The 25,052-nt window shown below is 31.3% G+C and overlaps 3 protein-coding genes and 1 long non-coding RNA gene across 9 annotated transcripts; 1 reads left to right on the top strand and 3 right to left on the bottom strand.

Annotated features, from left to right (window-relative positions):
• Positions 1-7,929: 7,929 nt before the first annotated feature.
• On the bottom strand, positions 7,930-8,888 carry LOC137811852 (pathogenesis-related protein 2). Its single transcript, XM_068613706.1, has 2 exons — positions 8,508-8,888; positions 7,930-8,402 (listed from the first exon to the last, which is right to left on the bottom strand). Exons 1-2 carry the CDS (start codon positions 8,686-8,688, stop codon positions 8,116-8,118), a joined length of 468 nt encoding a protein of 155 aa, XP_068469807.1. The 5' UTR covers positions 8,689-8,888; the 3' UTR covers positions 7,930-8,115.
• A 1,426-nt stretch (positions 8,889-10,314) lies between these two features.
• On the top strand, positions 10,315-11,369 carry LOC137811853 (pathogenesis-related protein 2). Its single transcript, XM_068613707.1, has 2 exons — positions 10,315-10,773; positions 10,879-11,369. Exons 1-2 carry the CDS (start codon positions 10,593-10,595, stop codon positions 11,163-11,165), a joined length of 468 nt encoding a protein of 155 aa, XP_068469808.1. The 5' UTR covers positions 10,315-10,592; the 3' UTR covers positions 11,166-11,369.
• A 4,054-nt stretch (positions 11,370-15,423) lies between these two features.
• On the bottom strand, positions 15,424-20,776 carry LOC137811855 (tobamovirus multiplication protein 1-like). 3 transcript variants are annotated; one of them, XM_068613710.1, is made up of 12 exons: positions 20,191-20,458; positions 20,020-20,050; positions 19,756-19,846; positions 19,614-19,666; positions 18,855-18,947; positions 18,695-18,766; positions 18,513-18,585; positions 16,417-16,462; positions 16,270-16,333; positions 16,076-16,129; positions 15,914-15,991; positions 15,424-15,665 (listed from the first exon to the last, which is right to left on the bottom strand). In XM_068613710.1, exons 3-12 carry the CDS (start codon positions 19,823-19,825, stop codon positions 15,573-15,575), a joined length of 696 nt encoding a protein of 231 aa, XP_068469811.1. In that variant the 5' UTR covers positions 19,826-19,846; positions 20,020-20,050; positions 20,191-20,458; the 3' UTR covers positions 15,424-15,572. The 3 variants fall into 3 exon arrangements, with proteins under 3 accessions (XP_068469811.1, XP_068469810.1, XP_068469809.1); XM_068613709.1 differs by lacking the exon at positions 20,020-20,050 and adding an exon at positions 19,919-19,970 and having other exon boundaries at positions 20,191-20,360; XM_068613708.1 differs by lacking the exon at positions 20,020-20,050 and having other exon boundaries at positions 20,191-20,776.
• A 358-nt stretch (positions 20,777-21,134) lies between these two features.
• On the bottom strand, positions 21,135-24,842 carry LOC137811856 (uncharacterized). Of its 4 annotated transcripts, none has more exons than XR_011081181.1 (4): positions 24,397-24,842; positions 24,047-24,159; positions 23,478-23,904; positions 21,135-23,370 (listed from the first exon to the last, which is right to left on the bottom strand). It is a non-coding gene; the product is annotated as an uncharacterized lncRNA (long non-coding RNA). The 4 variants fall into 4 exon arrangements; XR_011081179.1 differs by having other exon boundaries at positions 21,135-23,060; positions 23,171-23,370; positions 23,478-24,159; XR_011081180.1 differs by having other exon boundaries at positions 21,135-23,081; positions 23,171-23,370; positions 23,478-24,159.
• Positions 24,843-25,052: the final 210 nt, after the last annotated feature.

Genomic DNA, 25,052 nt, shown 5'->3' on the forward strand with positions numbered 1-25,052 from the left:
ATTGAACAGATTTATTTCTTTGTTGTTTTATCAATTATGCAGAAACGAAATTGCAGAGTGAGGGAGAGAATGAACACAAACAATTATACTGGTTCACTCAACCTGAGCTACATCCAGTCTTCACCAACAACAGGTGCAATTCACTAACACACAGTACAATCAAGTACACTTCCCACTGTTCTTGAAACCTACAAGAACTTAGGTACTCTTGCTGAAAAAACCTATTTCAGCACTCATACACACCCATCCACTCTTCAAGAACACCTATCAAGAAGAGGATTCAACCAAACTTTTACAAGTAATAAGAAGTGAAACGACTACACCTGATTGAGGTAACAAAGATCAGCCTTAAACCAGTAGGCAAGATTGCTAGAACAGTAGCTGCACCTCACACCAAGCTTTTGGAACCAAACCAAGAACAAGCACTTTTTGATTTTTGAAATCTTTGAAGAACAAATGCTAATCCTTGAAAACACTTAATTCTCTGCTGTTAAAACTTGTTTTTTGCAAAAGTATAAACTCTTTGAATCGTTGTTAAACTCAGAAACAAGTTTGCATTTTATAGAAAGCCAGCTTATAACAGAATTTTGAAAAACAGTTAAAGCTGTTATAAAATGAACAGATTGAAAATAAAATAAACTGATTTATTTTCAAAAGCAGTTAGAGAATCTGTTAAGTGAGGAGACTTAGTCAACCATTCTGGTGCTGAGATAAAACAGAAAACCGTTTAAGCATGACATGGCACCAGAGGCAAAAAGAATCTATTCATTTACAGATGAACAGATTTATTTTTCAAAACGAAAACAGAGGAAGTTTACCTATTTGAAACTCAGTCGTTTTGAAAAGAAGAAGACTTAGTCAAAATACCTGATGCACAAAATCCAATTTTTACAAGACTTTAGCCAAGGCATCAGTGAAGAAAATGAATCTGTTTATTTAGAAAAGAACAGATTTATTTTTATGCAGTAAAACGTGTTTTTGTGTGAAACATGTGAAAAACAGTTTTAGAAAACTTATGCTTGTTCTTAACACATGGCCAGTGGTTATGAGGTGAGTTACTCAGCAAAAAGCCACTCTTAGACAACCTCTAAGCACTAACTAAGACACACTTAAAGCAAAGCACAAATACATGGAAAGAACATAAATGTCTTCATCAAACACAGCATACAAGTCTTCATCAAACACAATCTTGAAGGGGCAGCAACCATCTTCAACAATAACTTTGTTTCCTTTCTTTCCAAGATTTTATATACCAACACTCTCCATATACCTTTAAAGTGGGTGGTAAGGGTTGTGGACCTCATGCACATGAAGTTGTGGTTTTCATTTGGGCTTTCTATGCACGTTTCAAATTAATTTGGTGCTGATTTTTGCCTTTGTGAATGTAACAAGGAGGTTTAGGTCATTTTCTAATATTGACGTTGAGTTTATTGTGGTTCCCACATTTGAGGGATCTTTGTCCTCCATCTCTCATCGTTGGATGTTACATAGGAACATTGGTCGTTGCAAGTTCCATGTGAATGTTTTCTTCCCCTTAGGTAACATTCCATAACTTGCGTAACCTAGTGGGAACATGTGACCATATAGGTCAAATTTACTTTCTTATAAATAAATTCATATACTCTCCTTCTCTTATAAACATTTATATATTAGATGATCTAACAATATTATGAAAAAAGCTTTGTGCTTTTACTCAACTTCCTTTTAGAGTCTGTCTACTACGTTAGTTAGCATGGTTAGTTTTTTATAGAACGAGAGGCAGAATCTTATAATCAAGACTTGTAAAGTTAGAAGGCCATGTGGTCAACCATTTATGTTCAAAGGAATAAAGTATGACTACTATAAACAAATGATGCTTGTTTTCTTTGAGTCATGTCACATTAACATGTTAGATATGGTGGAAAAAGATCACCACATTCCACTAGATGGAAATCACTACTAGATACTATGGTATCTTTAGAATGAAGAACAAAAATATTGATATCAAGTGAATTCCAAAGCTCACAGTATTGTTATGTGGACTATATTGTAAAATAAGTATGCTAAGGTACAATCATTCAAATTGTGTCAAACAAATATAAAACACACTTACTATCACATATGAAAGATCAAAGAAAGTTCAGAAGAACAAACTCAGTTTTCTAACTCATTAATACAAATTTTTCAATGTTGAAGAAAATGAGAGTATATTTGCAGATTTAAGATAATTGGCAATAAAAATCAATCATTTGGAAGAGTTTTTAAAAGTTGTGATTTGATTGACAAAATCTTAAGAACGATATCTACTCAAAGGAGTTCTCAACATGAGGATACTAAGAAACTTATCCTAGAAAAGCTTATTGGTATCTTAGAAGTTCATGAAGAAGTGCTCTAGTGTGATGTGATGTGATGCTCATAAGATTTTTTTTTCTCAATGCCTATAAGACATTGTTGAGGACTTATCAGACATTGTTGAGCTAGACAATTGAGATGACTTCTCTTTCCGAACACACAAGTTTGAAAAGGTGTTTAGAAAACACGTAGGGTTCATAAAAGAGGAAATATTCAATCCAAAAAAGAAATCTAAAGAATGAAAGGAAAAAGGGCATTTAGTGTGATTGAGAAGCTTGGTCATTATAGGTTAAAATTCCTATTACAAGAAAAATAATTCATGTCAACATGAAAAAAAAAATCTTAATCTCTTTGAATTGAATGATAATAAAGAGGAAGAATCTCATGTTGCTCTCATTGTGAACAAAAAGTATGATCAACCTGAGGTAGACTCTATTGATATACATTGTACCATATTACAAAGTTATTTTAAATACTTTCAGACTTTTAAAACTAAGTATGAGAAGGAGATGTTATTATCAAATAAAACATTAAGCCCAAGTACAAAAATGAGAAACTATGTGAAAAGGACACATTTGAAGCAAAGACTTGAGACTAAAAACCCAAATTTTAAAGAACTAAAGAAGGAAGTGATTATGGAATCTAAAAGTTTTGGAAAAGGTTCTAAAATAGAAGATGTTAGTATGATAGTAAATGATCTACAAACTAAACTACTTCCTTAAGGAAAGTCCAATCCCAATCTTTTATAGGTGAGAAGTCTTTTAATCTTCTTATAAGAAAACCAAAATGACCTCATACTAAAATCGAGATTGAATATAAACAAAAACATTCATAACACAAAGCATGCATGATAGCTGTCGTTTTACTGTCAAATTAATATGATTCTAGCGTAGACTTGTCTAACACTAGAGAGATGATAGTATAACTGTGGTCAGATGACCCCAAGTCGTCTCCCAACGAATCCAATAGTAAGATCAGTTGATCAGGGTTTAAAATCTATCTGTAAGCAATAAAAGTTAGCAATAACAATAAAGATAAAAAAGGGGTTTGAGATAGTTGTGCAAAAAATATAAAAGAGATTAAAATAGCAAATAAAAAGCGGTTGATCCCAAGTTCTTCCACCATTGAATTCTTCACAGGTTCTCTAAAGATTAATCTTTTCTCAATCCTCCAACAGAGCTAAACCAGATTGAACATGCGCCGATCTGATTCAACTGAAACTCACCAGTAAAGCATGCGTCTACTAGTTTAATCAATACCCACTTTGTTCCATGCGTATACTCCATGGGAATGCTTACCTCCTCTCTCTTGAATCATGCGCCCAATAAATTAATTAGAACGATGCGAACTAACTAAGAAACCAAAGTTTAAGACAAAAAAGACTCTCAATCATGCGTTCAAGTACAACCTCTCACAAAAACTAGTTTTCCAGGAGATTAGACAATAAAAACAACTGCTATAGAGACTTAAAAATCGAAACTTTTATAGAACAAAACCTCATGCAGAGGTTTAGCCTTCCATGCAGAGGCAAAACAAAAGAATTATAAAGAAGAAAAGAAACTAAGAAAACCCTATGAAACTCTCTCTTTTCTCCTTGATGCTTGTGTCCTTTTATAGGCTTTTCTGCTCCAAGGATCTTGAGAGAATATTGTAGTTTATATTTTGTTAACTGTTTCCAAGTTTCTATCTTTCCAGAATTCTTGTATTTTGCAGAAGATTTGCTTCCAATTCTGTTTCTGAGATATTGTAGATTTTATTTTCTCTTTCTTCTCCTCTGAATTTGTTTTCTGTTTTGGTTCAAGAAGCAACTTGGACTTTTGCATATTTGGCCTATTCACAAAGGTAGATGTTTCCTTTGGATAATTTACTTTAAAAACACAAAATTAACAATAATAATAATTAAGGCCCAAATAAACCCAATTATAAGAATATTAATTAAAAAATGAATTTATTTATTATTATAGTCCAATAATCTATGAATAAGGCTAGTGAGTGTGAATAAATATATGCTCATCAATGCATCACCATCGTCATCTTATATTGTATTATTTAGCGGTATTCTTAAGAAGAACTATAAAGATATATTGATGGTAAAAGATTTAATGATATATGGGTACCTGAAAAAAATATAATTCCTTTTGCAGGTGTGCTCAATGACAACAAGACAACCTCAATCATGGTATCTAGGAAATGGTTGTTCATGACATATATCGGGAGGAAAATTTATGTTCCAAGACATCAAAAAGCAAGAATGGAGGATAATTTATATTTAGCGGTAACTAGTAAGGAAAAATAATTTAAAGTTGGTCAGATGGGTATAAAACCTTTATCTTCTATGAGAAAGTTCTTTTAGTAAATGATCTTAAACATAATTTACTTAGCATTGTGTGATAGTGGTTGTCATGTTGTGTTCAAAAAATCACTGTGTAATAAAAAAATGTTATGAGACTTAACTATTTATTGCTAATAGATAAGATAATTTATACAAGATCAACATGATTGAGTTGTTATCTCGAAAATTCTCATGTCTCATGATTATTAAGAAAGATAAACCTATGCAAAAAGTTTGGTTATGCAAGGTTGTGGTTAATATAAAAATTGTATCAACATATTAGTAAGGGGTTTTTCAGTAATATCATTCAAAGACAATCTTTTTTATGATACATGTATAAAATAAATATAGGTTAAAACATCTTTTAAAAGTATCATTGAAATTTCTATATAAAGATCTCTTAAGTTGATACATTGAAGTAAAGAAATGAACCAAATATTTGTCTATATATGGTGTTGTCCACTTTTCTTGATTCCTCATCTAGTCCTAGTGAAGTGGTTGTATGGATATGTTTTTTATTTTTTATTTTTTTGGCATCATCCAACTTGAAGTTCCTTAGAAGTTCCTTCCTATACTTTGTTTTAATGGATGCATATACAACTTTGTATTTGTTTGATCTGCAGTCCTGAAAACACTTAAGTTAATCCATTATGCTCATTTTGATTATTTTTTTTGCATTTTAGCAAAATTCTCATAAAGAGGTTGTTACTAGCATTGAAAATTGTATCATAAACATAAATTTTGTAAAATTAAGAAGTTAAACTCGATTTTTTTTGCATAATAAAGGGGTATCAACTTTTCCTCTTGAAAACCCATTTCTAGTAAGAAGGAACCAAGTTTTTTTTCGTATCATGCTCTATAAACTTGTTTTAGATCGTATAAAACTTTGTTTAATTTGAAAATACGTTTAAGATAATTTGTAATCTCAATCTAGTGGGATGTTCCACATAGAGTTCTTCCTTAGTGTCACCATTTGAGGAATGCATCTAAACATCCATTTGATAGAAATTCATATTATTGTGAGCAATAAATGACAATAAGATGCATATATAACCTCGAGTCTTTTGATAGGTGCTTAAATTTTTATGCAGTTTACGTCTTCTTTTTATGAGTACATTTATTATAATAATCTAGTACATTTATGATAATATTCTAACCTTATTTCTCACAATATTATCTTGTTTATCTAGTTTGTTGCAAAAGACTTAGTTAACTCCAACAATTTTCTCGTTCTTTGGCAACTCTACAAGCTTCCAAACATCATTCTTTTGTAATTGATCAAACTATTCTTTCATTGCTCGGATCTAGTCTTAATTATTTAATGCTTCATAACTTTTCTTGAAAGATTGATCTTGTTCAACTCTCTCACTTGAATCACTAATTAAGAATAGTTTTAGGGATGTGATATTTTTTGTATGAGCATTCATGTTAATTAACTCACAAATTTTAGCTTGGTCGTCTGATGAAGAATTAAACACACCTTCAACGTTATTTGATCACCTAGTAAACATCTTTAACTATGTTTGATTGTCGACTAGACACATCTTCCTTCTTCATTTGACATCATTTACAAGTTTTAAAAGGAATCATCTAACTCTAATAATTTATTACTACACTTATAGTCATTAATCATCACATGGATTACTTCTTCAACTATCATTTTCTTAGAATTATAAACTTCGTAGACTTTTTTTAGTATAATCAAACATGGTTGTTTTATCACTTTTTAGAGTAAATATTGGTTCAAGATTTTTCTTTTTATTTAAGATGAAACATTGATATTCAAAATGTTGAAAATATAATATGTTGGATCTCCTACCTCTCCAAAGTTCATAAAATTATTTAGGATAAATTTTATTTAATTTTTCTTAAACAGTAGGTTGTGTTTACTCTTTTTATCCAAAAGTGTTTTGTAGTTGAATTACAAACATAGTTTTAGTCATTTCTTGCAATGACAAAAAATTATCTTTTCACGACATCATTTTATTGAGGTGTTCGTAGGGTGAAAAATTGTAATAAATACCACTATTTTTATTTTCAAAGAATTATTGAAATCATTACTTTATAAATTTTTTCTTATGATTATTTTATGAATGATAAACAAGTCCTTTTCATTTTGAATCATTTTACATAATTTATAAAAGGCCTTAAAATATCTACCTTGTCAATGAAGAACCATGTTTATCTAATGGTCATCCTTAGTAACATGACCATATTTTTTTATCATTGACATAAATAATTCTTGTAGGACTAGATAGATCTATACAACATGATTTAAAAGTAGAAATGTGATTTTTATTATTTTTAATATATGAATTGACTCTTTCACAATTTTTATTGAAGTTTCTCTTATCAAAGTCTATGTAAAAAAATAATTTGCTTGATGAAAAAAATGAAAATTAAACTCATTGAATGACTATGAACATAGCTAAAAGGGAAAATGTGATGTTTGTTTTTGGATTGGGATTAGAGAGTGAAGAAGATGAGAAACACAAAGTGAGATGATTGGGAACACGGCAAAGAGGTGGAGGGAGCAGAGAGTTGTCGTATAAGCTTTTTAAAACTCCATCAACCACTTCTTACAACTCAAATAAATTTTATAAATGAAGATGATAAGCTGACACCACTTAGAAAAATACAATTTCACAACTCAATATACTAATATTTTAATTATATTTCTTTTATATTTTAATAAAAATTATTAATGTATATTATTATATTATTAACATAAGTTGTAAAATGAATGTATTTTATTTTATATGTATGAAAGTATAATTTTTCTTTATAAAACGATGTAAATAAAATACAATCCTGCCTAAAATTTAATTAATCATGAATTTAGCTAGTCTAAATTTGGATAAGAGAATTTAATTTGTACAATTTCCATATAATATTTTTGCTATAATTTTGGGTTAGAAACTAAGATAATTTATGATTATTGTTCGTCTAATATAACTTTTAGAAAAGCTTTCTTTAATACCTAAAAATATATACTTGACACAAATAAATTATATATAATTAACTTATTATTTTATTAGTTTGTGAAAAAATATTTTTTTATTATTTGTGGTGTTAACATATCACCACTCATATACATGTTATTAGAAATCAAATTGTTGCTACACTGTCAGGATTTGAGGTACTGAACAATATTATTGAATTTACTCATGGTTTCACATAAAAAAAAAAGTTTTAAAGTTTGCTTTGATTTATTATCATTTATTATGAACTGAGGTACTGAACAATGTTATTGAATTTACTCATGGTTTCACATAAAAAAAAAAGGTTTAAATTTTGCTTTGATTTATTATCATTTATTATGAACTAGGATACAAGTATATTGGAAGTCTTTCCAAATAGGACAAAAGAAAAATAAGAAAGGAAACACTGAAAGCCAACTTTTAAGATAAACACACAAGGAAAACTCTGGTATTGAAGACGTTGATAATAATTCAAGGATTGGCCAAAAGGTAAGCTTCAATGACCTTGAAAAGAGCATCACTCTTGGCTTTACCAGCTTTGAGCTCATCTTCATTGGGTGGAGCATCTCCTTTGCTGTGATATTTTATGCTCAACTTCACAACTGAACCTCCATTGGGACCATCACTGAGTTTGGAGTCGATGCTGATCTTCTCTGCAGTGTCTGGCAAGGCAGCACCTCCAACGATGCTGTAGCTGTATCCCAAGTTAGCTTCATCGATTTCTTCTATTTTGTGCAACACAAACTTTGTCTCCCCATCTGTTCATTCGTTCACAATTCAGTGAGTTAATCTTTTATATATGCTATACTGTTACTACTTCATATACAGAAAATATATAGAAAATGAAGGAAGATATATAGTACCCTCAACGAAAGAGATCTTCTTGATGGTTCCGGGGCCACCGTTGCCCTCAACGATTTCAACACTCTTGAAGGAATCAACAGCCTTTGGGACGATGGTGTCGGCGTCTTTGACAAGAGCTTTGTAAAGGGTAGCAGGAGCCACTGGAGAAGTGGTTTGGTCCTCGAATGTGAAAACAGCCATGATCAAAGGATTTCAAATGAGATGAAATGGAAGAATGTGAAATAGAAGATGTTTGTGTTGTGTGTTCATAGGCAGAGGAATGGCATGTATTTATAAGCACAAGCTTGACTTTACACTCTTCAATGAAAATTTTCTTTTAAACAACTTTGATACGAAGTAGTTCAATAGTAAGTCATGAGATGATATTTCTTTTAAACATCCTAAATCTATATGTTTGCATATACTCCTGCTAGCAGTAAGAAAAGTTATGACCTTTTTTTTCATTTTTCATGCTGTCTTTCTTTCCCCTATTTCAGTAATTTTAAATTTTTTAACATTTTTTTTCACTTGTATAACCTGTGTAATATTTCAATCAATTTTTCATTATTTAATATTAAATACTATTAGTTTTATTTGTTTGGCAAATACTGTGATTTTGAATCATTCAAATTCAAACAAGAAGTTTCCTCCAAAAACAAAATTAATCCGCAGACACATCACGTTCAACCCTGGCGACTGCATGTGTACTATTGTATTTGCAGGAATGATAATTTAATATTAAATAAATCTTATTTTAATTTGCTCTTCAAAATAAAGAAATGTTTAATAAGTTATTTTAAATCATAAACTTCATTTCCGATTGGTATTGATCTTGGTTTCTGTTTTTATAAAAAAAAAACTAAATTGATTTTTTTCTCTAATTTTTTTAATATAATAATCTTAATCTTTATTATAATTTGATCCACTTATTAATTTTTTATATATTTAATGAAATACAAGTGGTCATTAAATGAAAAAAATATATAAATATTAACTATAGAGTCATTTTTAAATAATCAAAATTCTATCAAACCATAAAAGATCATATTTGACTGTAATTAAAAAAAATCATTACATCATTTTGAAATGCATAATAAAAATTAAATTAAAAACGTGACAGAGAAATTGATGGTAAAAACTATTTTATAAATAAATATGAGGAATACATTTTAAAAATATTAATCATTTACAATATTAAGTTAAAATAAAAATATTTATTAAAAATATATACTGTATAAAATTATAAAAAAAAATATGTGTTTTCAAACTATTAAAATATTTAATATAAATATATTTAACACTACTTTTCTGTAATGGGTCGTTATTAAAAACTCCAAGTCCAATTTCTCCAACATCTACAAGACACTTTTTTTTTCAAAAGAAAAAGCATCTAGAAGGCGTCTAATAAAATAAAATAAGAATTATAATAATGTAATATAATATAAAATTAAGAGTAAGTTACAAATATATCCTATAGATTTTTTTTAATTGTACTTACACTTCCCACCTCTATTTTGTTAGCATCTTTTATCTTATCGAGGTTTATTAAAAGTATAACTTTTTTTTTGTGTGTAAATATATATAAAATTAGATAATAATGTAATTTTTAAAATTATTTTTTTTAAGAAAGATCGAAATTTCTATAATTTTTTTAAAAAAATGAGAGAGTATTAACATAGTTTCCTCTGAAATTATTCATTCCCGCAAATACAGCAACTAGTCGCTATCGTTGATCGTGGAAATTGACGTGTATCTTTGAATTTGAAAGCTTCCCAATCGCAGTTTTTGACGAACACATAAAGATAAAATTGATGATAGGAAAATAAGAAAGAATGATGCATGATCACATACTCTCTCTTAAGAACATTGTTTATTTACAGAGAAAAAATATTGTTGGTAAACAAAGACCCAATGAATTGCCCACCAACCTTGTATCAGGAATCAGATTCACACTTTGCTGTGTTATGAGTTATTCATAGAAATAAACATAGTGACACCAAAGCTTGTGCTTATAAATACATGCCATTCCTCTGCCTATGAACACACAACACAAACATCTTCTATTTCACATTCTTCCATTTCATCTCATTTGAAATCCTTTGATCATGGCTGTTTTCACATTCGAGGACCAAACCACTTCTCCAGTGGCTCCTGCTACCCTTTACAAAGCTCTTGTCAAAGACGCCGACACCATCGTCCCAAAGGCTGTTGATTCCTTCAAGAGTGTTGAAATCGTTGAGGGCAACGGTGGCCCCGGAACCATCAAGAAGATCTCTTTCGTTGAGGGTACTATATATCTTCCTTCATTTTCTATATATTTTCTGTATATGAAGTAGTAACAGTATAGCATATATAAAAGATTAACTCACTGAATTGTGAACGAATGAACAGATGGGGAGACAAAGTTTGTGTTGCACAAAATAGAAGAAATCGATGAAGCTAACTTGGGATACAGCTACAGCATCGTTGGAGGTGCTGCCTTGCCAGACACTGCAGAGAAGATCAGCATCGACTCCAAACTCAGTGATGGTCCCAATGGAGGTTCAGTTGTGAAGTTGAGCATAAAATATCACAGCAAAGGAGATGCTCCACCCAATGAAGATGAGCTCAAAGCTGGTAAAGCCAAGAGTGATGCTCTTTTCAAGGTCATTGAGGCTTACCTTTTGGCCAATCCTTGAATTCAACTAAATTATTATAGCAACCACTTTCTGATATTATATACAGAGTCTTCTTGTGTGGAGTGTATACCTCAGTTAAGTTAAGTTTGATTATCATGTAAGAGTGTTTCCTTGTTTCCTTTGGCCTCAGAATTGTGAGAGCTGGTATCTTTGTATCTCACTTCATCCATAAATTATAATAAAGGAATGAAAATTTGAATAAAATTTTACCCAGATTTCTTTGGGATGTGGCAAGGTGTTGAGGGTAGGCATGTAATGTATTGAGTATAAATTTGGATTTTTTGTTTGTTTTAAGAATGAATTGGATGGAACTGTTTAAAGGCCTTATATCAGCATAAATGAGAGAAGACAGTTAGTGCATTTCATTTCTTAGTAAATGAGAAAGTGCATTTTTGTAAAGTAAAAGTTAGTTTGACATGAGACAGCAGAATGTTTAAACGAGAGAAGATTTTAAGAGGTGGATTTAAGCCTAATTGAACCCATAAAATCGGTGGACTCATGATATTGAGATTTGCATTCATTCATGTACATTCATAATGAAATACTCTAATCTTCTCTAATTTGAACAGCAAGTTCTCCTTCTTTTCTTTTCCTTCACTTCAGGCAAACTAAACAACTTTGCAATCCGTTATAAACAGCACTTGTTGGAACCACATGTCTGATGCAACCTCTTTTGCAGAGCTTTTTAGGAGAAACAACTATTCATCTTTATGAGATTTTTCAAAACTAGAAAAAACGTAAATACCACCATTTTACCATTCAAAATCTAGCTTTCAACATATGGCTTAAAATAATTGACTAATGATACCATGACATTCTCATCCTTCATTTACATTCAACTTACAATTTCATAAATTATTATTTTATTATAATATTATATTTATATTTATTATTATTATTATTATTATTATTATAACAGCATATTTTTTATGAAAAACAATTGTTAAAGTGAATGTATATATAAAAAAAAAAGATAGTGTCAGAAAAACTTCTTAAAAAAATTAATGCATTTCATGTGTTGATTTATAAAAAATTTGGATAGAGAAGTTTAAGAGATATTATTTAAAGCTCAATTAAGTTTTAAGTTTTTTATTTTTTTTACTGAGTTTTTATTAAAAAAAATTGTTCTATTAAGTAAGTAATATTATTTTTCAATTAAGTTCTGTTTAATTTTTTATTAATCGGTTGATGTGATTATTATCTTACTTATCAAAAAACAAAAAAAAAATAGACAATAAAAATTTAATTAAAAAATATAAAATTTTTAAGTACTCACTAATGCAAAATTTTATTCAATTCAGGTTGAGCCAGGCTTCTGTCTCGGTTAATGATGTTTGGAGGGCAATTTGGGTTGGAATTGTGAGTGAAATTTGGAAAACATAGGAACTCAGTCGTCTTTAATGGAGGAGTGACAGATGTGTTAGAAGTTTTTGCCTCAACACAAGTAAAGGTGTAGTCTTGGATTGCTACAAAGTCCCGCGAAGTTTATTTTTCCTATCCCTGTTGGGTTCTGGATCCTTTGGCCTGTATACGGCTGATTCGGTAAAGCTAGTTAGCGCTTGGTTTGGTTGGTCTTTTGACCGACGGTTTTGGGTGTCGAGTTAGGAGTTAAATTGTATGTGGGTTTGTAAAAGGGTTGGACCACCCCTGAAGTGGTTCCCATTTATTGATTTTTTATTGCTGATAAAAAAAAATAAAAAATAAATATATATATATATATATATATATATATATATATATTTAATAAAAACTCAATTAAAAATACATAAATTTATGAAAATTTAAAACTTAATTAAGTCTTATTTAAGATTTGAAGTATTTACCAAAAATATATATTATTTGAGGAATTTTAGACTAAAATTTTATAAAAGTAAATACATATTAAAATTTCAAATTTTAAATTTCATCGAAAAGGTAATATTTGGAAAAAAAATTCTCTTCCTTAAATTTATGTTTTTTCATTATATTCTTTATTAAACTTTATTTTGGTCTAAATATGGTTAATTTGACTAAAATCGATATGTTAATTTTTGACACAGGTTTCGAGTGCATGATATCAACATTATTATTTTTTAAATATCATGAAATTTTCCCTTCATACTAATAAAATTGATCGTATTTACCTTTTTGCTGACATCATCAAGATTAATTTATTATTGATACAGTTCAAAGTTATTTTCAAATAAATGTCAAATAATATTTTTTTAACAACAATAATTTTTTTTTAATTTTTTTTATTTATGTCAAATAATATTAACTTTAAGTCTAATTGAACTAGATAAATTTTATGGCCATTTATGGAATGAAATTTGCACACTTATATACTAGATGTGAGATCTCTTACTAAGTAAGGTTAGTTTTCATTCATGTGAATCATAGTTTTTCAACTACTCAAAATAGAAAAATGTCACATGCTAGATGAAAAGGATTTGGACTTTTAAAGAGTACTTTTCGTAAGTCAATCTTCTAATGAGTTAACCATCTACTCCTCTATCTCACGTTTTCACTTATATCCACTAACCACATCAAATAGTCTTACCCTCACCAAACAAACATATATGACGAACATATTTTTTTTTTTACATTTTAAATTTTTAATTATAAATAATTAGATTATAGTCATGAATAAATTTATTATTTTATAAAAATTTATCTAATTATTTATTTTGACTTTAGTTGTTATTTATCTTAATTTTTTATTTTAGTTAGAATAGATGGTGTGATTATTACATGTAATAAATAATTTAATATAAGTTAAATAATTATGGAATAAATTTTATAATATCTTAAAAATAAAATTAGAAGCAAATTTTGTGAAGAATAAAAAAAATAAAGTATGCGATAAAATTGATAAGAAAATCTGAGACGCAAAATTCTCAGATTTTCTTATTTAAATAAGGTGTCAACTTAAACCGTTTGTATTGAAATTATTGAAAAATTAAGTGAACTAATCTTATCTATGTTTTCACTAAGTTTAATTTATCTGTTAAACAACAATTATTAATATAATTTTTTTTAAAACCAAGTCATTGTGTAATCCTATGAAGAAAAATACACATATCACTATGTATATTGTCCAAACTCAGCTGGATTTTGACAAAAAAATTGCATATTCAGTAGTTACTTGTTACAAGTATAAGTATGTATAATATTTAATTTTTTTAATTAAGTATAAGATATAGATGGATATTTGTCCTTATACCTATCTCTGTCCTCATATCTCATTTCGTCTTAAATTACTAATATTTTAAATTACTAATATTTCATTTCGTGTCTTAAATTACTAAAATACTTATAGTTTATACCTATCCTAAATTACTAATATTCCATTTCGTCTTCAATTACTAAAATATTCATAATTTATACATATCTCTATCCTCATATCCCATTTCGTCTTAAATTACTAATATCCTAAATTACTAATATTTCATTACTAAAATACTCAGAGTTAAAACTTAATCACTATCTTTGCTCCTTAATTTCGTTTCATTTGGAAAAACCTCTCTTTCTTTCTTTGTTTTCACAGTTTTTCATTCTCTTTCAATTATTCCACTTAAATCTCCAAAATACTTTCGCTTTTATCAAAACCTTTATTACACATTTGCGTAATTTTGTTTAAAATGGTGTACCACATTTTAATAAACACATCGGTTTCATTGAATGAAATAAATTTTTAAAATTCACATTTGATTATTTATACTTTTTTTAATATTTTTATTTGTTCTTTACAAAGACACTATTATAAATAAATTAACATATAAGAAATTATATTTAATTTAAATTGTATCTCAACATTAAAATTAATTTCACCATAATTAAAAAATGTCAATATAAATATAAACATATTAAATAAAAAAAAATATTTGTGCATTTAATCTTAGGGAAGAAAGACAAACCAGTAAATATACAGGTATATTATACCTCCATCCAAAGAATAAATTTTGTAAGAGTAAATTGTGTAGTACTTTAAAATTTATGTTTATCTAATAATTTAGTGACTTAATAAATAAATTACAAGCACAAGTATAGGTATGGGTATTTTTTTTTAAATTGAGACATGTATTATAGTACTATGCATACCCCATTACCACCCCTATTTATTATTAACATAAACTTTATTTTTACTTATACTGAAAATTTTTATAGTTTTCAAATTAATGGTAATAGTAAAACATAAGCTAAAGTGGGCATGTTTTTTTTTTAATGGTAGTTTTCACTTTAGAAAAACAGAAATGATATTTGTTGAAGAAAAGTGATGTAGTTTAGAGAATAAAGTGCATTAATTGAATAAAATGAAATTACGAATATACAGAACATTTATGGCCCAACTCAGAGTGAAGATAAGTGGAAAAGGAAACAGTAGAGGAACAGATATTGGGTTGTGGTGAGAGGATTTAAATGCACAACTCATCTAATTGGGTGGTACTGATCAGAAACTCGTCTTGGGGGCAGCTTTCGCAGTATGAAGAGCACCAATGCTGACGGAGCAATCTCTACCATCTGCACCTCACAACAATCAACATTCAGGAACAGAATCAGAATAGAAGGGAATTTTATCAAAAGTTTCTAATTTTTACTCCTTAGCTGCTGCCCACTGGTTAGGAATTACCACTTTTGTTGGTTGGTGGAGATCATCATTATAAATAAGCACATCAGTTATTTCAATAAAATAAAAAAAATACTATTTATCCGTTTAGTAAAGCAATTTATTGCAACAATTAAATAGGATTTTTAAGAAATTGACTTACCAAATAGTAAACCAGGTTAAGAATGGGACGGTCCAAGACATCAAGATCTGTATTCTTATCAAATGCAGAAACTGCAAGCTACATTAAAGGTGAAAACAAATATCATGTCAGAAAACAATAACTTCAAATGCATACAGTAGCTTTAAATGGGAAGGAACTCACCATGGCACATCTTATCAGGAAACAAGTGCAACAAATACTTGTAACAGACCCAACCTGCCAAGGTGAAAAGTTAGTCACATCACACAACAGCATGTGCCAGAGTTTTGAAGCTGCAATTTTTACCTCACACATGGAGCATGGTCTGAATTTAAGGATATATAAAGCATGAAGCAACACATACTTTAGAAACAAACCTCGTAAAGTTTCTTTTGACGGCCTCTAGATTCAATGGGGAAGCGCCTCAACAAGAAAAACAACCTACATCATTCTCAGAAGGTTAGTGTTCAATGGCCAAAAACAAGGATTGTGGCATCTGAAAGACAACAGTGTAGTGAGCTTACCTTCCACCGTACAACAAAAATCCAAGAGATGCGAAGAATGATATAACTGCAAAACAACATTAAAACAAAGGTCAAAAATACCAAACAACTATATATGAAGTTTCTTAGTAGCAATAATCGATTATATATTCTCTAGTTTTATTTTAAGAATGTTTGTTGGGATTAACAGAACAAATTCCTGTTTGTAAATGCAAAATAAGCAACATGCAGAAGCAAAAATTATGAGTAAGAATACAAATATTTTCTCTTTCTCAAAGAATCTCTTGAAGAATCTCCCCTCTTGGATGAGCAACTCTCAATTCTCACCAGATATGAAAAAGGAACTACCTTTCTTGAAAAACAGATTCCTGGAGTTCTCTCACTTTTTCTCTTCTCTCTTTCTCTCAAGAATTCTCACGAGAAGAATTGTGATTTTTCATGCAAAAATATGACTGTGAAGAGAAGAAATTTTTCATGAGAAGAAATAGGGAAAAATTCCAACAAATTCCCCTTCCAAAAATGTTAATTAAAAAGTACCAGTGTGTCAGTGTAATTTCTTCGCATCCATAGCTTCCCATATCCAATATCAAATCCTTCTTGATTGGCACAGTCTTAATCATTGTCTCAAATGAATTAACTTTTGTATGGATTTTTTCTATCTTCATAGCTTATCATATCCAATGGTATGATATGTTTTGAGCGCGAATGGAATAGGGGTTCTGGGCTAGATAGATGGTACTTTAGTTATCACAATTCAACACATAATCATATTGATTAGTCCAAACTCACTTAGGAAATTCTTCAATTATAGAAATGTATTTCGCTTCAAAAGTAATCAAATAACGTAATATAGATTTTTTGGAATCAACATCTTTGGCCATATCTAAATCTTAATATCCAATGTGCATGGAATATCCATTGCCAAAACAAACTCCTGGTAGTTCCTCTTAGATACCTTACTACCTTAGTATCCATTTCTAAGCTTCCAGGATTTGATAAGAATCTATTCTCATAGAACATATGCAATATATGCCTTTGTACCTATCTTTCATGGCAAAAGACCTGTTCAAATCCTTCTTGAGATGAACTATTTTTGTCTTGTTTCTCCCAATATATATTTCTTCTTCCAAATTTTCATGTAGGAAATTAGTTTTAACTTCCAAGTTTAGTTCAGCACTAATAGATGGTTAACTTGCTAGCTATATATTTCTTCTTCCAATCTTCTAAGTTTCCTTGTAGGAAATTAGTTTTAACATAAGTCCTTCAATCTCCAAGTTTAGTTTAGCACCGATAGATGTCATCCTCACTATTGGTAAAAAAAATCTCTTCAAAATATGTCTTCGTAACTCTTCACGACAATTTGTGCTCTATATTCACAACAATTTTAATGTCAATGTCTGCTTTCTTTTGGCAATCCAACCCACTTGTTTTGCAATATAAATGTCGTTCTTTCTTTTGGAAATCCCCCAAAGCATGGGTCTGGCTCTCCTTCAAGGATTGAATTTCTTCATTCATGTGGGATGCAACCATTTGTCATTGATCTTGGCTTCTTCAAAGCTGTGAAGTTCCCCTTCATGATTAAGGTTGGCATATTCTTTTGAGAAATATCTCTTTTATGGTTGTTTATCTAATCAAAAGCTTGGATCTTGTCCTATTTGAAGGTTATCTACCTCTTGATCTTCATTTATCTAATCAAGAGTTTCATTTGTTTCTTCAAGTTTCTAGCATCTGATTAAGTTGCTCTGTTTGGTTAGGTTTTTCTGTCTATTATTCCATATTAAAATTCTCTCCCATAATCAGTAGGATTTTATAACAAACCACCTTAAAATTTGGCTTCTCAGATATCTTGAATTGTTTGATCCTCAAACATACCATATATTTGCTTCGAACAATTTCTTGTTTGATCCCATAACTTGAATCCAAAGTATTTATTCAAGAAAAAACTCTTTATGCAAAGATACACAAAGAGATGTGATTCTTAACTCTTTATGCAAAGATACATAAAGAGATGTGGATTATTATGAGAAATGTTAATTCCAGCAACATTAATTGAGGGCAAGATGGAAATTAAATATTGACACAAAAGTCATCAACTAAATCATGTTGATAGAAATAACCTGAAAGGAAGAGTTCTGCAGCTTCCAAGCCTGTCGCATTTTTACTTGCACTCATGTAAATCCAAAGGCAGATCTATTATAATCAGGCGCGAAGATTAAAATAAAATGATTACATTAACTAGTAAGAATTCTAATTTTAAGGGCTATAATGGTGGACAAGGAAAACAAGATTGTGCACTTGCCTGTATCATGTAAATAAAACCATTGATGATAAAATAAGCAGGCCTAAGTTTGTGTGCCGGTTCACTTCTTGCCTGAATACATTTGAGGAAGAAGAATGTAATATAATTTACCATAAAATAATGACTGTTAATGTAATTCTCCCAAAGAAAGTAAACATACCTGGTGATATATCTCAGCCCAGAACAAGACAAGCAAGGTATAAGTAGAAAAAAACAGAAGACCAGGAAGCTCCATCAACACCAGCTCTAGTGCCTGCAAACATAATGTGATAATAGGTCAGAACATGAACAGAAACAATTAAGGAGGATATAAGCTGAATGGACAAAGGGAGAAAGAAAGATGAAGGCCAAGCATAAGGGCAGTCAATTTGTAATTCAGCTAATTTTCCTGTAACTGGTTCGTTGTTTATTCTATTTGGGAGGAAAAAATTATTAGATTATCCTATGTCATGGATCATCATGTGTTTAAGGTCATGAACTACCTCCATGTAACTAGTAACTAAGTTTTCAATTTACAATAAAGAGTAAATAAAAGCAGGATACAGATTGGGAATGGCCAGGACCATAGCTTGTATCTTGGACTATGCACTAATTGGGGGGTGTTTGGAACTTGTTTTATAAGTTATAGTAGAAGCTGAAAATGTGTAATGGACTTCTTTAAACGGGGTAGAAAATACAATTGACTGAAAACTCTTGGTCATGATCTTTATAAAGAGACAAAATTAAAAAATCTTGATGAAACTAAATTATTTTCATATCTTCCATTGTAAACTTAATCATTCAAAATCCAAGCTTAGCAAAAAGACATGATGTGCTCTATTTTGATCCTACTTCCTTAACCTACCAACCAAAGCAAGAAACGAAGAAGTGGGATTAATGCTTAAATTCCAGTAGTAGAGATTTAAGAACAGAAAAATACCTTTGGTTTTATTGCAAAAACATTTTTGTATAAACCGAAAAGGACAGCCCTCACTGCAAGTGTAATATGGATTCATCAAGCATAAAATAAAAAGAAATAAGCTAAAAGAGCTGTTTATAGAGTATTCACAACTCTTACATACATCCATTGACAACAAAGTTCATCAAGTGGAAAACCTTCTGCGTTGTCCACCCATATTCAGGTACCCTCATTTGAATTCGCACCAGTTGTACCTGAGAATGAATAAAGAGGTTACCCATTATGGCTTCCTTTGAAAAAATCTGGCTTCCAAGCCCATATTTTACCAAATTCCCACACAATTCACATCTCAAGCTGCAAAAGACAAGCGTTCACATTCTGCATGATGTTGGATCATAAAAATCTGGTCAGGGGTTAAAGTTTAAACCTTAATGAGATTTGATGAGACGCGGTGTCAGCTGTGTAGTAAATAAGTTGAGACCAAAACCAAAAAGGAAAAAGTGATTCAAAATGAAAAAAAAAAACAATAAATGACTAAACTTGACCGTTTTTCTGAAGGTTGATGATTTCCCCATGAAATAAAAAGAAAATGACTTACCAGGGCAATAAAGGAGACAAAGGAATAAGCGACACAAAGGGCATAGTAAGTGCCTCTCTGCCATTGATCCGTGGCATCAATCTTGTTCCACCATAGGAGTGCACTCACAAACTCAGCCTCTCCTTCTGTGAACCCAAAGGTCTTTGTCCTGAGTCCAAATGCCATAATTGGATTTGAAATGACGAAGGAATTAATAACAAGGAAGAAGGTGGAGGAAGAGGAAGAAGAAGAAGAAGAAGAAGAAGAAGAAAGAAAAAGAAAGAAAGAGAAAGAGAAAGAGGAAGCAAAGGGGAAGTTGTTTTGGGTGTACTACAGGGGAAGTAAATCGAATGTGACGTGGCTGTGTCGGAATTGCACAGGTAGGTGATTGGTGTTACACGTGTGGCGTGGTGGCATATTCGTTGATTATGCAAAGGACATGCTAATGCTTTTCTTTGTTAAAAGAGATTAGAGATGGTGATGATGATTGATTTGATGCGAGATTGGTAACAACAACTTTTTTGTTTGTCATCAAAAGGGTTTATCTTTTGACTTGACTTTATCATATTCCTCCGATCAATCAGTGCATGGATACATGCCTTGGGTTGACCCTTTCGTGCAATTCATTTTTTACTTTAGTAATATTCCTTACGTGCCCGACATTTTATCATTACTATTTATTATTGTTTTTTTCCTGCCTCTTTTCTCCAACACAAGGTCAATTTTTGTACACTTTTCGTGACCAAATTTATACGACTCTCTTAATACATGATTTCACCGCTAAGAAAAACTGTTTTGTTTCCCGAATTAAATTTTTTATTAATTATAGAATTTGTTTATACACTATCATCTAATAATAAATTATATATATATGATAAAATTGTTTTGCAACGCCCTTAAATTACGTATGTTTATATATATATATATATATATATATATATATATATATTATTGTGTGTCAAAATTATTTTGTTTAAAGACTCGTTCTATGAGACAATGGTACATAGTCTTCTCGTTTTTTAGGCTAAAGGTATAACTCTATAAGAGTTGTTACTTCTATTTGTTATGAATGTCGTTTTCTTTTCTTCAGGTGGGTACATCCGTAATTAGTTTATTTTGAGTATGCGTCTAGGAAACCCAATAGTTCATAACTGGTTGTGTTATATGGGAGGGGATACATGTCTTTGGGGAATGCCTTGTTGATGTTAGAATAGTCCACACACATCTGTCATTTGTCATTGGCCTATTTTACCATCACCACATTGGCCAACCATATAGTATAATTGACCATTCTAATGAACTTGACGTGCAACAAGTAATTCACCTCGTGATCTGCTACTACCCTTCTCTCGTTACCCAGATTCCTCTTCTCTGCGAGATAGGCTTTGCTTGAGGCAGGATGGAAAAATTGTGACAAATGAATTAGAGGTCTATTTCGGGTATATCAGAGGTCCTCCAAACTAATAAGTTTGCGTTGTCTTTTAGCACCTCCTCGACCTCCTTCCTTAAGGAAGGGTTTGTTAGACGCTCAAACTTGGTGCATTGGTTTGTATTGACCCCACCAGCTGCAATTCGACCATGGGTTCGTCAAAAGTTGGGAAGTTTTCATCAAACTTTGCCCCTAAGTCAAGGGTTGACATCACCGATCTTCATGTAAAGGAGAACTACCTATATCACCTTGCCGAGGAAGCCCAGATCCTCCAAAGTTTCTATGTTGCAAACCTTGGAGGCCTTAACCTTGTCTTAGTTAGCAGGTTCCTTAGCTCCTTTCGGAACAGGTTAGGTCTTCGTTTGTCCCCGCTTTGCCCAATCTTGAGACAGAGTACAAGGTGACCCTCAAGCTTTGGGCGTAGTATTCTCGGGCCACTTTTGGCTCAACCTTAACAGTGACTATGTTCCCTTGCTCATCTAGGAACTTCAGGGTCATATGGGGTGTTGACATTACCGCTACCAATTGGTTCAAGTCCTCCTACCTTTGATAACGTTGTAAGATGAGTCTGCGTTAACCAGTATGTACCGAACCGTTAGGGACCTGTGTGTTACTCTCGTACCAAAGGTTGTGTGAGGAGATCTATACACTAGTGCAAAAAAATACATTAACGACGGTTAAAATGGACATATAAGGACGGTTTTTAAACCGTCGTTATTGCAGGTGTCGTTATAAATCAGGCATTTTTAATGACGATCTATCAACCGACGTTATAAATGTGTTATAACGACGGTCCATTTAACTGACGTTATAAATAGCAACTAATAAATAATTTATTTTAAAAAAATATATTTTTAAAGACGGTTCCCAAGAAACCATCGTTATAACTATGTATGATTTTTAAAAACGGTTGTGGAATCGTCGTTATATGTGTTATTTTTAATACACCTAAAATCTGCATAAAATATCTAATTTTTAAAAAATCTAAACATTTAAAATCATAATTTAAATATGTGAAATTTTATCAAATATATGTGTTCAATTATTAATGTTATATTAGTCATAAATAATTAAAAAGATAGTCCTAAGTATACAGAGTTTCATGTTCAACTCATTAACTCATTTACATTTTTATTCTATAATGTTCTTGCTTGAACATTGAAGAATATTTTCCAATAAACCTCCTCTCGAAAGAACTCCTCTCATAATAAGTAAAGGCTCTAATCACCCATTGACATGTCAATTATTTCCTATATGAAAGTGTTACAAGATGGCTTTTGAGTTCTAACAAAACTGTTATAGACTAAGAAGAATTGAACAGATTTTGGTTTTATCCATTCCTTACTAGCTAATTCATATTCACAATCATACAAGCCCTGATGGGAAGAAAATTTACAGCTCTCTTTGGCTTCGGATCTTCGAACAAGGTAAATACGCCCATAAACTCACTTAAATCTGATTGCTGCATAAATAATAACATCACCTGTCATTTACAATTATTTAACTAAATTAAAGGGTTTGACATTTAATTTGAACTAGTGTTTGGAGTTCAAATTTGGAAATTATTTTTACCTGAAGTTGAAGCAACAGGTAGCCAATAACCAAACCGAGTGCCGTGAGGATAATGTTGTTGACCACAAAAAGAAACCCTACTCCTAATGCTTGACTAACATATGATAGAAATGATACCTTTTAGGAGAATTTTGAAAAGGAGAAATCGTTGAGTCCAACACTTTAACTCCAGAAATGAGTACTGAGTCCAACCCTAAATCCTGAAAAAGACATTACGAAATATCTATTTCAGAATGAAAAAGGTGTTATTCAAGATTTTGAGAGTTTAAAAAGAAAGTGCCTCCTTATTTTTACTAAGGACTCTTACCAATCATCTAAAACAGACAGCACCTGCTTTGCCAAGTCACCTACCACATTACTAACATTCAACACTCTGCCCACATCAACTATCCAACGTGACTTGCCACATCGCCATAATTCAATTTGATGGTTGATCACGAACTTCTACATTTACCTATTCCTGGTTGAATTGATCAGGGAGCCATTACATGAGTTTAAAAACAAACAGAAGTTTAGGCAATTAAGCTCTTCCTTTTGTTTATTTCCTATTTTTTTTTAGTTCTTGTTTGGTGGTGTTCTCCATCCCAGTACAAATATACAATCAAATATTTCCAACACCTTAAAATTTTCAATATTAATAATCAACAATTTCCAAATTTTTTTGACTTAGAAGCTCTATCTCTATAAATCCTGGTATTGTGTTGATGAGAAACCAGAACGACACTTGTTGCTTGCTGCAAGAATAGTAGAGAAAACAAAATTCAGGTATTTAGAGAATGATATTAGCCTAAGACATGAAATAAAAATTCAACAAGGAAGAGATGAGAAAAAATGAAGGAATTTTTTCAGCATGTGCAACTCTAGCTTGGACACCACCTCCTGAATTCAGATCCCATTTGCCCTTCCTTTTACATTAACTAAGGCAAGAGGGTATTTTCGAAAGTGAGCATTGATTGCTTTCGCAATACCAGTTACACTATTGCTCTTTCCTGAAAAGAAGTTGCAGCCATAAAACAATAAAGAGATTAAGTATGTGCTTTCTGTTTTATAGGTTCAGAGCAAGAATTGTGATTTTCAATTATAGGGACCGCTAGAACATGCTTCAAAAGACAGAAGGTACAACATATTATACAACACAAGGCTTCCCAATTAGTATAATTTTAGGAAAATATCAAAGGATAAGTGAAATTGAGAATGAAAAATGGAGAATTGAAAAGACGTGTGACCTAAGAGTAAAGAGATTCTAGGGTTTCTTTGGTGGCGGTGTGAAGAGGGCCAACGTATATGCAGGATGGCGCACGAGGAGGGTCGTCGCAGTGGCGTTGGACGCGATGGTGCACGACGCCGTGACGCAGCTCGCGGTGGCTCCCGACGCAGTGTCGCAGCGTCGCGGTAGGGTTAGTTCACGGAGAAGAAGCTGGTACGGCATCGTGTTGGATGGAGGCGAGATCTGTGGCGGCGGTGAGTGAAGAGGGCAGCGCAAAGTCGATGGTTGTGGGTGAAGAGGCGCGGTTGTGGGTGAGGGAAATAGTGAGAGGGAAAGTGCAGCGGTGATGAGTGAGTGAAAATAGAAAATAAGAGAGTGAAATGTGAGTGAGGGAAAGAGAGGGTGCAAGCTAGGACGCCAGAATTTGATACTAAACCTAACGTATAAGGACGATTCCAAGGTGGACCGTCTTTGTAAACATACACACCATGCATATAAAGACGGTTTTAAAGAGAACCGTCTTGATAAGTGTCGAAAATTTGAAAAAAATAACGAAATTGCCACCGCCTCACTTATGACGACTGTTTTTTACAAACCGTCTTTATAAGAAGTCGTCAATTACGTATTTTGCACTAGTGATATATCCCCTCATGTGGACCCTTTCCCCTACGAAAT

The sequence above is a fragment of the Phaseolus vulgaris genome, chromosome 2 (assembly GCF_000499845.2).
Source record: "Phaseolus vulgaris cultivar G19833 chromosome 2, P. vulgaris v2.0, whole genome shotgun sequence".
In the NCBI taxonomy this organism is placed as follows: Eukaryota; Viridiplantae; Streptophyta; class Magnoliopsida; order Fabales; family Fabaceae; genus Phaseolus; species Phaseolus vulgaris.